The sequence below is a fragment of the Centruroides sculpturatus genome, unplaced genomic scaffold, assembly GCF_000671375.1.
Source record: "Centruroides sculpturatus isolate CEXI.00-Female unplaced genomic scaffold, Cexi_2.0 scaffold100, whole genome shotgun sequence".
Taxonomy (NCBI): Eukaryota; Metazoa; Arthropoda; class Arachnida; order Scorpiones; family Buthidae; genus Centruroides; species Centruroides sculpturatus.
In genome coordinates, this window is record NW_019384300.1 from 551979 (window position 1) to 570581 (window position 18603).

The 18603-nt window shown below is 25.2% G+C and overlaps 1 protein-coding gene across 1 annotated transcript in view; it reads left to right on the forward strand.

The window, feature by feature from the left end:
• Nucleotides 1-18603, forward strand: part of LOC111638896 (lysine-specific histone demethylase 1A-like) — a 219115-nt gene that overhangs the window by 63714 nt on the left and 136798 nt on the right. Inside the window, exons 12-13 of the mRNA XM_023384700.1 lie at nt 5905-5978; nt 6597-6745. Of these exons, the coding sequence (XP_023240468.1) occupies nt 5905-5978; nt 6597-6745 (223 nt within the window). The remainder of the gene's footprint in view (nt 1-5904; nt 5979-6596; nt 6746-18603) is intronic.

Below are 18603 nucleotides of genomic sequence, written 5' to 3' on the forward strand. Positions count from 1 at the left end.
TCTTGTATCGTTTGAGTCTATGTGCTTTGGCTGTAAGTTTTTGTTTTAATGTATCGATGTACAGTAGAGCGTTGTTTATCCGAAGGTTGGTTATCCGAAACATCGGTTATCTGAAGGAATTCCAGTCGACAAATTTAAATTTTCGCCAGTGCTGTGGTGCTGTAATCTTTGGCTATGTCTTCGGCTACTCAAATATTTTATGTTTTTGATACTAAATTAACTTCTGAAGTATAATTTTTTATTGTTTTTATATTTTTCAATATATTTATTTTGTTTGTACAAAATAAAAAAATAATTTTTAATGATACAATAGTCTTTGTTAGGCTTAACATCAACAAAAATTCAATGCGAAGCGACACACAATGGAGAAAAATTTCAACACAGGATAAATTAATATATTTTTTTGTACATAATTGGTTATCCGAAAAATAAGTTATCCGAATAACCCCAGTCCCCAATTGATTGGGATAAACGATGCTCTACTGTAAATGTAATTGCTGATGATTGTAACTTTCAAGAAATTTTTACTTTCCCAACTCTATTATATATAACAAAGGAAAAGTATGGTAATTTGCCAAAAAATGACTCTCCAAGATTTTTCATTTTTGGACTTGAGACCTTGAAACGTCAAGAAATGCAAAAAAATTCATTGGCTTTTTCTATATATATGTATGGATGTGTCTGTGTGTATGGCACAATTTTGTTCACCCTCTTTGAAGGTTAACTCCTGTGCTTGTTGACAATTCTGAAATTTTGCAGGGAGGTTTGTGTATTGGGGAATTGATGCTATTAAATTTTGGTGGTTAAAACTCAACAGATAGAGGGTTATGTGTTATATCTCAAGTAGGATGGTCTTAATGATGATTTTACTCATAATTAGCATATACAATTTTTTATAAAACCCATGTCTACCCTGAAAATTAAGCAGTTTTGCCATTTCATAATACTTAAAAATATAAAAAGTTTTTAATAAAATGCCATAACAAGTAGTGCCACACGCAGTTTTAAATGCTGTCAAGAAAGTTAAGAAATTTGTTGTTAGATTTTTTACACAGTTATGGGTTTTCTCCCTTTTTTTTTCTTTCTCCTTATATTTACTTGATTTTTTCTCTCAGTAACACAAATTAAATATCATGGGAAATCTGAATTTACTTGTAATAAAGAATACAGTCGATCTCCCTATAACACTGTTGATAATTCCGTTTTATATGAATTCCATGTTGTACGAGTCACTTAGATTTTACAAATACGTGTGCCGGGCTGTGAATGGCTCACGTATTTGTAAAATCTAAGTGATTCGTACAACATGGAATTCATATAAAACGGAATTATCAACAGTGTTATAGGGGGTTGACTGTACTTCAAATCAGGAAAAATTATCTATATATAATCATTGACAAAAAGTTATACACTCATTTAATTTCAGACTGTTCATCTGGACTATTCTGACCTCACTGTGATGATGTTTGAGGCAGTGGATAAGTCAGATTAGGAGCATTGAATATGCGAGGGTGTGCACACTGTAGGCAATCATCTAGGGTGCAAAAATTTAGGGGTGTTAAAGCCAGCGTCAGTTAAATGGAAATATTTATTTTAATTAGACGTATTATGTATACATCCAGAGCTGTTGCATATAGGTTTACAGGTTATTTGATGCACAAAGTGTCTAGTAGTAAAAAGAAAGGGTGCCAAAAACTCTTGGGCCAGCTCTGCATAGGAAGACCAATAAGGAGAGATGATTTTCTGATTGAGAGACAAACAGTAACAGCTGTAGTGGCATCTTTATCCACTATCCAGAGACAAGTGGAAGACTTACTAAAGAATCCTCTCTCATATAGTGTTGACAAACAACTAGCAGCATGATGACTGCTGTGTATTCTGCCATTAGTACCCCAACATTATCCATTTCATTTGCAGTGGTACCATAACAGAGAAATATGATCTGCTATAGACTGGCAGCATATTGTCTTTTGTGATGAATCTTGGTTTTGTTCGGGAAAAGATGGACCACTGTTGAGTGGCATACTGTCCCCAACTGGCTTGCTGGTTTGAGCAGCCATCTCATGTGACATTGATCATCCCTAATAGTGCAAAAAGCATTGATGCCTTTTATGGCATGGTTTCAAACAGTCATTTTCCAGCAAAATAATGCTCAACTACACATATCTAGGGTTTTTCAGGAATGTCTCATAATGCCACATTTCCTTGCCCTACTTGATCTCCATATTTTTGCTTATCAAACATTTCTAGAATCAAATAGGACACTATCTATGAGTGTGATGGGATGTGGAGTGACAATTGCAACATACGTGGGCTTAATCTGTTGCAGATCTGTCTCATGATATCACTAGGTACTGTATGCATGCATACTCAACTATAACATGTATTCAGGCAAGAGGAGGTTCTACAAGATACTGTGATTTTCTTAAATTGTACAAGTACAGTACCATTATTCTATAGAAACTTTTCCCTTTGCTGTGGTATTGTAATCACTTATTTTTGAGATCATTATGTCTGCACTAATAGTTTCATTTGATTTCAATGCTTTCTTGGTGTTTAACTATTTTGTTAATGAATGTATTTACACAATTTTTGATAACAAATTTGTGTTTTGTTAAGCTAAATTTTACTGTTTAATGAAAAATTCAGTTTGAATCTTTTATTTGACTTTGTATAGCAAAAAGCATTTCAAGTATATTGATAAAAGACAACTTAATATAATTAAGAACTAATCTTCATTTTCTTTGGAATCTGTTTCCACATAATTGGAATTGACTTTTCTGATTGTTGTTCCCAAGTTCACTTATCATTAAATAGGAATTAATTCTTTTAAATAAATAAGTTAGAATATATCTTTAAATAAGTTTCCATAAAATAATTGACATATTATAAAAATGTATGCAAAATTTTAGTATTTGTATTGTATTAATTATTATAAAAATGCATATTTTCTCCAATTCTATTGAATATAATGTATCTGAATATTGGTTCACTTTCTTTTTTATACAAATTGCTGATTTACTTTTCCTTTGATGTTTTCAAAGATGAAATATTTAAACTCTAAAAACAAATAATTTGAATTATAAATACAGTCTTACAACTTAATTCAACAAGAATTTCTGACTTTACTAAATTTTATAAATTTTTATTTTATGATTGTAATTAATTTAGTTTATAGATAAATATTTTTGAAGACTAATTAAATTTGAAACATGTTACTACATACAACTGATAATGCTTAAAAGAATGATTAAAAAAAAGTAAATCTCTACACAAAGATCAACTCTAGTATATATAAATCCCAAGTACATTCAAAGAAACCAAACAATACAGAAAAAGTTGTTATGTATCTGAACCCATTTTCTTAAGTAATCTGCATAACATTCTTATAAAATAATATATATATATATATATATTATTTTCGAATTTAGAATTGCAAAAGTAATACAATGCATTAATTTAATATAATTATATATGAAAATAAAATGCGATATAACTTCCTTAAAATTTCTCGATAAGAGTTAACATTCTATGACTTTCAAATGTTCTCTCCTCTCTGACATTTTATGATTAAGACTTTCTTTATTGCTTTAGTTTAGAAAAATGGAAATATTGAATAAATTATGTAGGCTGGTTGCCAAAACTATTTTTCTAAATTTAGATAACATATTGGATAAATGTATAGACTGGTTGTTTTGTTAATAACTTTTTCAACCATGAATAATATATGAGTATAAATATATAATGAAATTGTATGAGATGTGTTACTTAAATTTGAGAGAAAAGACTTTAATTTCGTTAATTAATAAAATAATAATCTTTTTCCCTCAATATTTATGCTCATTTTTTACTTTTTTAAATAGTTTAAACAAGTGAAAATTTTTTTGTGTGTGTTATTTTTACGTTATAAATGAATAAAAAATTAATTTAAAATTAATCATCAATTTTTATGAATTTTTTTTATTTAATTAGAAAAATGGATTTTATTATTTTTGCATATTGTTTTGAAGTAATCATTATCAAGTAATAAATTATTTCAAATGCTAGATGAACTTTTTATTTGTAATTTTTTATTATCTAATCTCTAACAATAATTGACTCATAGGAAAAATTTATTGATCTTTCTTATTGCTTAAAATTTAATCTTCAAATTTTAATCAAACTTAATTATTGTGGAGTTAAATAAAATCTTTCATATGGGATTAATTATTGTATTAAACATGAAAGGAAACAACTGTGTTTATTTTAGACATTATTTACAATATGCTGTTGTAGAAAACCAATTATTTTTGATTCATAAACAATGTTTTTTATTTTTATTTTTTGAAGCATTCAGTAATGTAAAGAATGACAGATTTATAAACTATTGTCATGGGGCTTTGTTGTTTTATAAAAAGAATAGATTAAAATTATCTTGTAATTTTTATTTGAAATTTTTAATATTTAAACTAAACATTTAATTTTGAAAAATTATTAAAATAATTCTTTTTGTCTTTTTAATTATAATAATTTCCATTAGAAAAAATTTTCTTTGTGGTTTTAGGTTGAATTTTAATTAGTTTCAAGCAATATAATATGATTAAATGAAGAATATTGTATTTTTTAAGAAATGATTTAATTGCAAAAAAAATAAAAAAACAAAAAACCTCATTAGCTTATGACCGGTATGTGTATTTTAATTAAATTTGTTTTGCGGAAAAAATATTTTTTTTTAATAAAGGTTTACGTACTTAGTAAATTAATAAGATCTCCTCATCATCATGCTTTAATAAGGACGATGATGTTTATGTTTTGGCAAATTCGAAGATTTCTAAAGTTATATTATTATTTTCTCATAAAATAAAATCATTCTTTAAGTAAACTCTTATATAGAAAAACATAATAAAAGAATAAATTATGAATATTTTAAACCCATTGATTAATCTAAAATTCTTTATATAAAGTTATAATTTAGATGGTATAAAAGATACTTTTTCACTATGCTATGATCAAATAAGTAGAATTAATTACTTTGTATACCATGTAATTATATAATAATTTATTTAAAAAATTAAATAATGCATGCAAAAGCAAATAATACATAATTTATTTTTTGATATGATTTTTAAGATAGCCAAATGACTTCAAGCAGTTCCTTTCTAGAAAACCTGTATTACCTGTTCCTGAATACTTGATTTTTATAGTGATAATACTTTATTTTCTTACTAAGACGAATATATATATATTTACATCCCAAACACATTTCTGCACCATATTAACAATAAAGCCTTGAATATGAATTATTTCTAAAGTGTTACATGTGTTTAATAAAAAAAATTTTCTAAAGTAAAAGTGTTAATATTTGATGGCTATGAATTATTCATTGTCATAATTTACATTTTTGTTTTTTTTTTTTGTACATTTTATTTTAATATTGTTAAAAATTCTGTAACAAATGGAATTAATTTTCTTGAAAATAATGATTTTAATTTGTTTCTGAGAAGTCCGTAAACTGTCCGAACCTTAAAAGTTTTATGAATAATTGATTACTATGCTAAGTGTTGTTTTATTTTTATAATAGTAAAACATTGTAAATTATTTGCAATTTATAGTGTGAATGTAAAATTTTGTTAAATGTGTATATTTAATACATGTTTTTGTTTAAAAAGTATATAAAATTTGCAAATTTTTTGTTATAAAATCTTTTTAAAATTGAGTTTCTTTATTTTATTATTTTTTGTTTTAGAAAAGTTAAACTAAAATTTTTCAAAATTTTTATAAATTAGATCATAAAAATTTTGCTAAGAACATTAATACAAACTATTTTATTTGCTGTCCGTATAAGTAGTTTTTGTTCGCTCTCAAAAATAAACAGTCATAAATTTGTTATTTAATGAATAAAAATAGAATTTTGCATATTTTCAGGAATGGGATCAATACTTAGAACAACAGAAAGAGATAGAAGAAAAATTACAAGAATTGGAAGCCTCTCCTCCTAGGTCAGCTTTTTAAATATTTATAAATTTATGCTAAAGATAAACGTATAATTTATAAGAAAAACAAAAACAAGGGAAAAAAATTATATTTGCAAAATATGTTAAGTTAAATATAAATATGAGACGACTTCTTTCTAAATGAATTTACAGAGTTTTATTATCGAAAATATAAAAAAAAAAACTTCATCCGAGATAGCAATTATGTGGAGTCAAATTGCCATTTATTTATGTAATATAAATATAAAAACGGAAGGAAATATGTACATAAATTTGTTTCATAAAGTAATCAAATTGGAATATGCAGAATTGGCAAAACAGATAGTCGAAAATATATATATGTAAATTTTTATGATATGGAAATTTTATTTAAACACACTTAAGGACTGTTTTTGCTTTTAATCATTAGATTTTATAGCATTTTCAAAATTTTACATAATACCTCTTTAAATGGTTAATTTTATCATCGATTTTTCTAGTTTACTGACTGGAAGATTGCTTAACTTGCACAATTAATTAAAAAAAAAAAAAACTAATAATAATTGAAAGTGAATTTTAAATAATTAATTTTAATGCAGCATAAAAGTTGTTTCAATAAATTAACTGGCGCGATTTAATTTGCAGTGATGTGTATCTTTCTTCTCGTGATCGACAAGTGCTCGATTGGCATTTTGCCAATCTGGAATTTGCTAATGCCACACCACTTAACAATTTGTCTTTAAAACATTGGGACCAAGATGATGATTTCGAATTTACCGGGAGTCATCTCACAGGTATGATATAAAATTATTTCATTTAATATAAAAAGTTATGTTTCAAATGCTTGTTGGGGATTTTAAATTCATTTCTGAAATGTGGAAGAAGTACTTTAAACAATATAGAATTGGTTAAGTAATGAATAATTGTTGTTTATAAGATTACGATAAAGAAATTAGAATTAAGTTCAGTATTGTTAATGCATTTTGATGAGAATAGCCTATTTTTTCTTCTTTTTAAAGTTATTCTTATAAAACAAACCTGATTTTTACACAAAATTCAATATGTGCTCCTTTAGCAAAATTTCTTACTGAAAGAAGTGCATTTTATACAGTTATTCAGAAAGTCATATTTTGAGTGCTTGTTATTTTTATTCTAATAAAGTTAAATTCCTGTTTTATATAAAATTTATAAAATTAATAATGTTTTAAATGTGACGGGAGAGGGGAAAAGCTTATAAATGATGTTAAGCAATTCACGGAAAACTTCTATATATACATACATTTGTTTTTCTTTTATTTGTATACAATACTTGTTACTTTAATTTTGTGATGTTTTGATTGAATTGCATTTTTAAATTTCAAATGTAATGTTTGAATTGCTAAAAGTATGTAAAATGTGAGAAATATTCAAAAATGGTCATTCTGTGATATGGGATTAATTATTGTATTAAACATGAAAGGAAACAACTGTGTTTATTTTAGACATTATTTACAATATGCTGTTGTAGAAAACCAATTATTTTTGATTCATAAACAATGTTTTTTATTTTTATTTTTTGAAGCATTCAGTAATGTAAAGAATGACAGATTTATAAACTATTGTCATGGGGCTTTGTTGTTTTATAAAAAGAATAGATTAAAATTATCTTGTAATTTTTATTTGAAATTTTTAATATTTAAACTAAACATTTAATTTTGAAAAATTATTAAAATAATTCTTTTTGTCTTTTTAATTATAATAATTTCCATTAGAAAAAATTTTCTTTGTGGTTTTAGGTTGAATTTTAATTAGTTTCAAGCAATATAATATGATTAAATGAAGAATATTGTATTTTTTAAGAAATGATTTAATTGCAAAAAAAATAAAAAAACAAAAAACCTCATTAGCTTATGACCGGTATGTGTATTTTAATTAAATTTGTTTTGCGGAAAAAATATTTTTTTTTAATAAAGGTTTACGTACTTAGTAAATTAATAAGATCTCCTCATCATCATGCTTTAATAAGGACGATGATGTTTATGTTTTGGCAAATTCGAAGATTTCTAAAGTTATATTATTATTTTCTCATAAAATAAAATCATTCTTTAAGTAAACTCTTATATAGAAAAACATAATAAAAGAATAAATTATGAANTGTATATATAAGAGATCTTATAAGTTTATACTTGCCTAATACTTTGGGTGATCTAAAAACTGATTGATTATAGCTTATAATACTTACACAGGTATGTGCCTCTTAATAATGGAGCTGAGATTATAATAGAACTGAAAAATTTGTAGCCATCTGTGTGTACCTTTTCTATGTTTAGATGTGTTTAGATACATTAATATTTATCATTGTGTTACTATTGTTACATAAAGCCTATATGAATAATAGATTGTACTATATAGATTTGTCTAACTTGTAAGTACACTCTATGTTATTTACTTAAAGACAAAGTTACTTAATGGCTTATTTCTTGTAATGTATCTCCTATGTTAAGCAGCACATACCTGTAATGGAAAAGTTTTGTCATTGTTATTGATTGATACATTTTTGAAATATTTTTTCATAAATTGATGATTTTATAATACTTATGGAATTAAAAACTGATGACACATTTAGTTTACGTAAAGCTATTTTATATAATTTAAAAAGTTGTTTGAATTTATTGTTGTTTATTTATTTATTTATTTAAATCAAGACAAAAAATTTAAAGAAATATTTTATTAAAATAGTCTTGTAATGTAATTTTAGTGTTTTTTGAAGGAGATATTCTGTTTGAATCTTTAAAGATTCAAATATGTTCAGATTTGCATCTAAAGGTAATGTGACTCAGCTTCAAACATGTTAATGCAATGTAAATAAGACATTTTATTGTGACAAAGTTTATTGTGTTGCTGTTGTCTATTGTTAAAGGTTTTTAATATGTTTCAGTATTCACTTCAGCTACATTGAAATTACTTCTACTTGAACAGTTCAGGTTACGATTGTCATGAATGAAATAAGTGGACGTAGAAAACAAAAAATAAAAAGAATTCAAAGAATTTAGTTTAAATTTCAGAAACGTTTTTTAATAATTGGAATTAGTTTTGATTACTAATCCTATCTCTATAGAAATCTTGGGCATCATACAAATTTATTTATTGTTTTAAGTAATTATGATACTGGAAAATTTAATAAATTCTTGTTAATACAATTGTTAAATTTTCATTGACACACATTCTTGATGCTAATAATATTTCTAAATTGTCTATTTAAATAATTAATTTATAAAATTGTCACTCTTTACTTAATAGAATGCTTATATCAATAATTTGCAAAAGTACATTAACAATTACCAGTACTAATTAAGATTATTTAATTTAATTTTGCTTATTATTAAATATATTTCTGCTTAATATTTAATGTTAAAATAGAATTAATATGTCTATATATTAATTTCCTCTTTAGTTATGTGTGTAAGATCTTTCTAAATTATTTAACAAGGACAACAGATTTGGAATCTTTCTTTTATTCAGATATAAATTATGCAGAGATAGGAACTATATGTATATTTATATAAATATAAGTGCTGTTCACTCAAGCATTGACAGTATAAAAGAATTAAGTGTAGGATTATTATTAATTTTGATTAAGCACAATGGCTACAATGCCCTTTTTTCAAAAATAATCTCTGTTAAAATTCAACAAAACAAAAAATAATTGTACTCAAATGATTGATATGATTTTTTTGGCAGAAAAGACATATTTCATTAAGCTAAAAGATAAAAAATAATCAAAAATAAATAAATAAATATAAATCATAAAACTTGAATATAATTACGTATTGTGACATTGTCATAATGCCAGGCTGTAATTTTTATTCATATTTTAATTTAAAAATCATGTGACTTTTGGTCCAGAGCGGAAGTTCATATATAGTTAATTGGGACCTCTGGCCTCTAAGTTTTCCATATCTGTTCTAAATTTTTATCTGTCTAGCTCTGTTCTTGAGATTATGGAAAAAACAAACAGACAGATAGCTGGACAACAGTGGGAATCTATGTCTGCAATTTAAAAATTTCAGTCCAGTGATAACTGGATCTTTAAGATTAAAATTACAGTTTATATAACATATAAAGAATCATTAATAAGTAAATATATGAATAATAAATAAGAAGAGTCATTATAATTTAATAGATTAATACACGTAAAAGTTAGTTCTGTAATATTAAAAGTTTGATTAAACATAACTACAAACTAGAAAAACTCTGCCACAAATTCAAAAATATGTGTAATGATGATACAACTAAAATTCATGGAGCATCTTCATAAATAATGAGAGATTGAATTTATATTTTAAAAAGTTTTTGATTATATAGAAAAAATAAATATCTTGAATTATTGTTAATGCAAAGAAGTTATTTTTATTTTCATTCATTTAGTCTTTTAAATTATGTATGATGAATAAAATTTAAAAGATTTGAAAAGGAAAACATTTCAAATGCAATTCAAAATATTCCAAGGTATTGGCAAATCAGACAAAATCATAAATCCATTATTATTATAAGAATCCTACGTCAAACATATGATCAGAAGATGTAAATAAATCTGCCTAGAAAATAATTTTTAATGAAAATGGCTAATCTGGAAATTAGATAGAAATACATTATCAAGAAATTTAATATATTTTTTTCTTTATTCTGAATTAAGCACCTGAAAACATAATTTATGAAAATAAATTGATGGGAAATTAAAGATTTATTTTTAAATAATAGCAATTATTTATTCTTGAAGTTAGGAATAATTTATCTATTTGAAAGTCAATGTACTTTAACAGTAATTTTGTATGATTAAAATTTAAATGTTGAGTGTTGATTTTCAAATTAAATTGTTATTCTGAAATATTTTAATGATATGTGATTAAATGTTATTTTAAGAATTGAAATACTTTTGTGAGAATTGTAGAAAAATATGCAAAAATCAGCTTTTTTCTTCCTCTCTCTCTCCAATCTGCAAGTTTTACTCAGAAAAAATCAATACTTTTTTTATTTCAAGTTTTAGAGAATTTATTTATAAGATTCACTTGAATTTATTACAAAAATATGTTCTTTTCATGCTATTTATAAAAGTTTGAAAAGTGGTTTACCATAAATAACAATTTTGTTTATTGTATTAATCATTTATAGATAGAAAACTATAATGTATTAATCATAAATTTGTTCTAAATTAATTTTGATCAGATGTGTTGTGGTAGAAAATTTGAAATTAATTTTAAGCAGTTATATCATTTCGACATTAATGTCAATTAATATAAAACTAGTTAATTAAAGTTTACATTATATAATGTTAGTTTTATAAATTTTTATTGGGTGCCGTAGAAATAATTTATTATTTATGTCTTAACATATTAAAAGACATTTGGTGAATTTTAGGACATAAAAGACTTTATTAAACATAGTTAATTCATAGTTCTGTCTTGATACAGATAAGATGATAAATATGATGAGTACGATTAACCAGGATAATCACTCTAACTAAGTTGGCACCCATCCATATATGTTCATCATTATTTATTTAATGGTTCTTAACATATATCATATATCATATGAAGGCATTGGACTATGGATATATTTTTTTTCCCACTGTATTGTATAAAGTGATATATTTTAATTAGCATTTTCTCAAATATTTTATTTATTTGGTGAAGATCTAGATGGAATGATTTTTTATATATCTGTTAAAATAATAATTAATATTATTATTATATTTTATATATAAATATTTTGTTATAAATGCAACTAAGAACTTTCTATTGATGTCTATTGCTATGATGGTATCAAGGATCTTTATAGTCACAGGATGTCTCTAAAGTAGGAATTAGAGGATATAAACCTGCCAGGTTTTTAGTAAGAAGGAAGTATGTTATAGTATGAAATTTAAATTTTGAAACTACCATAAATTTCATCTTATTTTGAACATGATGTATGGAAATTGATAAAGTGAAGCAGAAGAAAGTTTAAAAATGGCAAATATGAGAATTTTAACAACTGGAATGAGTGATGTAGACAATGGAAAGGGGCATTTTGTGGTAGATACTACTAGAAAAAATAATCAGCGAGAATATTGATAAGAAAAATCAAAAAAGTTGGGATGTTGAGAAACTAGAAAAATAAATTATGGAATACTAATATAGAAGAGAACAAGCAAAAAATCAAAGTGAAGGCAGATAGATTCATAAAAACATATTAGAAATTGGAAGAGTCGATATGGGAATAGTTATTAGATTAGCTAGAAATCATTAACATGAACATAATTTGTAAATGGAAAATTCAAATATGAAAACATTCCAGAAATACAATACTTAAAGTGATGCAGCCTATCACAAGTATTATTTTCATTTGAATTGCTGCCATTTTGAATGATTAGAAAACAAGTTTGATTGTAATGATTCATAAATATAGAGATTAAAATTTTTAAAAACTTAAAAAACATTGATTAAAATGGTTATTAAGCAATGTTTTATAAATTATATTTGGACAATATATAGAAAAAGTTTAAAATTTAGATTGTAATTAAAATATGAAATGATAATAGTACAAACTGAAGCAAGATAATTCAGCCTAACCGACATATATTTTCTAATTTTAACTTTGTGTATTAATATATAAATGTTCGATGAAATATAAGAAACATTATAAAACAAAATCTCTTTAAACAAGATTTTAATAAGTTTTTTTATTGCTTTAAATATGAATGAACTTAAATTATAAATTATTTCTTCTTAAATTTCTACTGTTATACTATTTCTGGGTAGATAATGTCAAAAAATATTTAATACTTATATTTCATTTAGAAAAGTCTAAATGAAAGAAGTGTCTGTATTTTGTAATTATTATTACTTACTTTTTTATTGCTGAATTTAATAGTGAATTTTGGCATGGATAACTTAGGTTTTTATCAAGTGTGATGTTTTTATCAAAAGCCTAAAGATCTCAGATATTGATCCAGTTTTAGCTAGGTTCCTAGACTGTATAATATTAAACATTATTTCATATGTGCTTTACAAAAACTTACCATATTTCCACACATGTCAGACTGTGCTCTTATATGTGAAAATGCTTGTTTTTGCAGTTTTGAAACATATGTCCTGCTCCTCTTATAAAGCATGCTCTTATATATTCCACTTGTTTTGGCATTACACTTCTATGTCAATGTAAATATAATGATACAGTAACTATTCAGTGGCATCTGTGTAGTAACAATTATTAAAAATAGAAAGCCAAAATAAAAGATATTCTTTCAATATTATAAAAGTTTTTTAAAAATAGTGAGATCCTTTGCAGACCCTGCTCCTTCTGTAAGAGCATGCTCTTATATGTGTATATAAAAGTAACCTCACAAGTCCATGTTTGCCTAGAGCCTTACACATCTTAAATCTAATGCTTACTAAATTGTTTTGCTTTGGTTTACAGTACTGGATACATTAAACATTTATTAAATCTTTTATTTTTATTTCCTTCTGTGTAAATATAACATAAACCTTGATTTATTTGTATGATTTTTAAAGCAAATTATATATTTATTTATAATGACATAAATTTTATGCAAACTTTTAAATTTCAATTAAATAGTCAGTGTGTCAGAGAACTTTATTGCATATTTATAATTTATATTATATTTGTATTAATGTTATAAGATCTTAATACAAGAGACATAATAATAAAAGATGCAATCTGTAAGAGAGAAATTAAAATAAATTAGTATTATCTATGTGTAGACATTGCAAATATTTATTAATGCCTATATAAACAATCCATAATTATATTTTTTATTAATGCCAAACAATTTGCTGTATTATCAGGCTATAATAAGGCTAATTTAAAACCCCTACCTGTAGTCAAATTACCTCTAATTATTAAATTAGCCTTATTATAGTCTGATAATATGACAGATTTCATAAATAGAAATATAAAACCTTTAATAAATAGAAATGCGCTTAAAGTTGTTTGATTTAGACATATTGGACTGTTTCTTACTGCCTGGCCCACAATGGGGGCAGTTGTATTCCAGAACTCACAATGGGCATAAAGAAAGGATAATATTAGCAAAACTAGCCTAATATTGTACCAGTTGAGAAACTTGTCCAGCATTTCTTGACGAATTTGATAATTTTAAATAAAACAAATTTAGATAATAAAGGTTCAACATCATTTCTTGAAAATGTTGTGTCAAATATAAAATGAAAATCTTGGATAAAAATTAACAAAAAAAGATTTTTTAAAAACAATGCACCCAAAACTACTTTATTAGAGCAAAAGTGCACTAAATACTAATTCCCAAGCACTTTTGTGATTCTTTAACCTATTATCAAGGTCATAACATAACCAAATTGCACAGAAAAAAGCAAAAAATGAAATTATAAAATGATAAAATATGTATATTTTGTTGTTATTTGTTATAATTTCAAAATTAATGATGAAAAATCATATGTCTAATGTAGAACTAATCAAATGATTTATCTTCTTCTCTAGATTACTATTTGAAATAATTTGTATAGAGACAATTTTTGGTCCTTTTTAACCATGGCCTTTAATGACTTGAAAAATATAGTTCGTGTTTAAGAGATACAGTTTATTATAAATTTAATGATCCATGTCACAATTTGTTTATATAACGTACCTGTAATTCAAAAATAATGATATATATCAAAACAGGATGATTTGTCTGTAAAAAAATAAATGCAAAAGATCTTTATGCATATTATATCTTCTGAAATGAGACATAAATAGCTGAAAATTTTGTTGCATTATTTGTGAGAAACAATTAGTGCAAATACTCGATATTAGAAACATCATATACTGACCGAATCGGCATCTAATGGATCTTTTATTGTTATAAACAAGAAAAAAAGATATTAAACTGTAGAATAATTATTGTTGTGTTAGTCATTTGTCATTTAATGACATTACTAAACATTCATTGCACATCTCATTCGAGAAGTGCAAATTTTTTTCTTTCAGAAATAATAATTTCAGATATTAGCAGTGTGAAAGCTGGTTCAGAAATATTTTTAAATGTTTGCAAATATTTCTTAATAAACTTTCAAATTTCTAAATATCTGGATTTATTTACTTATTTGAAGTATGAGAGAATTTATTTGATTAACATAGAGTAATACTTTCTTCTGTATGAGAAAGAATTAATTTATATTTGCTTTTATGTCAAGTCTTGCTCCATAAGTCACCATCTGATTTTAAATTAGCTTAAGCCAGATTATACTCAACCTAGATTTGAGATTAATCTAGCTTTTAGATATCTTTGGTCAAGTCTTTTTTATATATATATATATTAATTTAGATTAATTAATTATTAATATTAATTAGATAATTTATTGTGAGTTAGTTGGGTTATTCATTTGATTCAATATTTTTATACTTTAAAAATATCTGATTTAATACTTGCATTATAACATAGTTTCGCTGATCTGAACTATATCAAAAACTTTTTAGCTGCTCATTAGCTGCGCATTATATGAACTATATCATAACTTTTTAGCTGCGTATTAAATTTTACAGCATTGCTTAGGAATATGGCTTGAGACATATTACTTATTAATCTGAATTGGAAATATATTAAAACATATCACAATTGTAAAGTCTAAATAAACTTTGTATCTCTAAATGGAACGTCAAAGAACCATGCACTCGAGTATTTTGCTGAACTTTGCATTTTTATAAATTTAACAATTGTAACTTTTGTCCGTACAAAGTGTAGAAAGTCCAGTCCAGTACCGGCAAGTGGTTAGTTTAATAATGATTTTTGTGTTTTTAAGAACTTTCTAGTGCAAAGTTCTTTTTAATAGATTTTTATATAATTAAGTAGTTTAATAAAGTTAAAAGTTTAATTATTTGGAAATTTTAGTACTTTATTTTTACATAAATACAATTTGCATAATCTCATTACTTATGAAAAAATATTAAAAAATAGTTTAACATGTTGAACAGTTCCATGCATAGTTCAATATTAGAAAATAGTTACTTGATGTTTTTTAAACATTATAACTGATAGTTTTTTGTAAGCAAATTATTAATTGTTTGTAATATTGAAAATTTAGTAGAATATTATTCAATACACATACCCTAGAAATGAGTTTTCCTCAGTTTTAGTTATAAAATGAATGTACTCTATGTGATTTAAATTTTATAACAATAACTTTGTCATGTTTGTTTAAGGAAAAAAATTTTTATAATAATACAAAAATATTTTTATTACATCAGACAACAATATTGTATTGAAAAGATATGTATTTTTAATAAAATCTTATGAATGCATGACAATAAAATTTAATCAGGATTCAAAGCGGAACAAAGTAAAAAGATAAAATAAAATGTAATGTTTTAAATTAAAAATAAAAAAATCTGAATTTGGTAAACTTTCATAGCTTATTATGAAATTTAAATGAGTTATTTAGTTAATCAGAAGGAAGCAAAAGTAATTGAAAGATTAAAATCTATATTTTGTAAAGGACGTAAAAAATAAAATAAATAGAATGGCAATTCTAATTTTGTAGGAAATTCATCAGATTTAAAGTTTTTAATGAAATTAAATGTATTTTAGTTTTGTAAAAACAAAAGAGGGAAAAGAAAAAATATGACAGATTTTTATCTAAATAGATTGTAGCCTGTCGAAACTTTGTTCTCTTTAAAACGTATTCCGACGCGCACGAAATTATTCAGTTTAGGTTAATGCTTTTGGCTTGTAAGATGCGAGTTCTAAGATATTATCATTAAATCAAAAAGATTCTAAACAGAATGAATATGGTTGATATAAAGTATAAACATTAGTTGCAGCTGGCTAAAGTTCAAGCGGCCACATCATTCAAAAAGAACTAATGGAATAACTTTTCCAGGGGGACCTATCCCGCGTTGACTAATGAAGAGATTTTACCATCTCTTTTCTGGATGAAGAAACCTGTTTATCATAGTTTAGGAAAAGAAGAAAATAAAAAAATGCAATTACAAAACTTCTTCTAAAAATCTGATAAGATCTAACTATAGTCACTCCTCCCACACTAGTATTTTTCTTTTTCTGACATAGGTAAAAGCAGATAGGAATCTTTTCTCCATTTAAAATATTCTTTCTTTTTTACATTGAATTATCATGTAATTTTAAAATGATGAAAGCTTGCCTCTTTCTTGTTTTTTTTTTTTTTAAATGTTTCTGGCCAATTTGTTTACTGTTATTGGAGATATGTTTGACTTTATTTATATATCATATATTTATATTAAAAATATATTTCTCAGATATATCAATTTTTTTTTTTTGATGAAATTCTTGAAAAATCTGATTACTTTTTAGGATTTATGATTGCTTTCTTATATTTATTTTCTAAATTTAGTATGTTTATTATATATACTACTATACCAAACATTTTTTTAAGGAGCGCAAATACAGTAAATACATTTTCAAGGATAAAATAAATGTAACTGTTGAATCTGTATATTTACTTGCAGATGGCTGATTAAAACATAATATGTTTGCAATTAATTAAAAAGAAAAAAAATTGGATTTAATGTTAACTTCCTTCTCAGTTTCTGCTCTGAATGGTTAATTATTACTCTCCATTATTAATTATTGCTTAGTTACATGCCTTTGTCCAAAGTAATGAATAATTTAGGTATATTCGGAAAAAACTTCTTTAGGTGTTCGCTATAAAAAAGATCTATTATGGTTTTATGGAGTATGTTTGATAGGTTATGAATTATATTCTGTTCTCAATAAGCTAGATTAACCTCTGTATAGTAGATATGACACTTGTAATTGATTGAATGGTACTTCAGATATTCTTAACTTAGTCTGCTTTAGGTAGGATTTCTTCTAACTTATTAAAAGACTGCTATATTCTATTAGATTATTACAATTTCTAAATTGGTTTCTGTAATTATAATAGTTTGTAACCTTTGATTTATTTTTTATTATTTTTTTATTTGTCTTTCTACAGTTTATCTTTTATTTTTACCCCTCCCTGTGTTTTGTATATATATCAGACCAGTCATGTGTGAAGACATGTTGGGTTGTTATTAGATATCTGTGGCAAGGGTCGAGTTACTCCATCTTCCAGAAACACGGCAAACACCAAGACGAACGAACCCACAAACTGGGGAGTTGTGTTTGCCTTGTGGAGGGCGTCGACCTCACAGGGAGGGAGGATAAAGGTATAGAGCGCTCCATTACCGGCGGGAGAAGAGGAGTTGTAAGGCAGAGATGGAGATCCATCATGACAAACCTGTTTGTTATTATGATTGGTATGTGCTGATGGAAAGTCGGATTGGTGAAATGGGGTGTGCGGTTTACTTTCCTTCCTCTTTAAACCTCCTCTCGTTCATTCGTCCAACCGTGATCTGGTTGGTTTAGAATACGTTGTTTAACGTTGACAGATGTTCTTTTTTATTAGTATTTTATTTTCTTGAGATCCCCCCGCTTTGATAATTCGATGCTCTTAGGTGTAAGGGTGTTTTACCTCATTTGAATCAGCTTTGCGAGACCGGAATTTTAATATATCCTCTATGAGCTGTTAAACGTCTATCTTTGTAATTATAAGTGGAATAAATGGTAGAAAAATTGAGTTCCGATAGCTTAACACTTAAAACCATTCTTATCTTCGCTATAAAAGGGGTTTTAAACGTA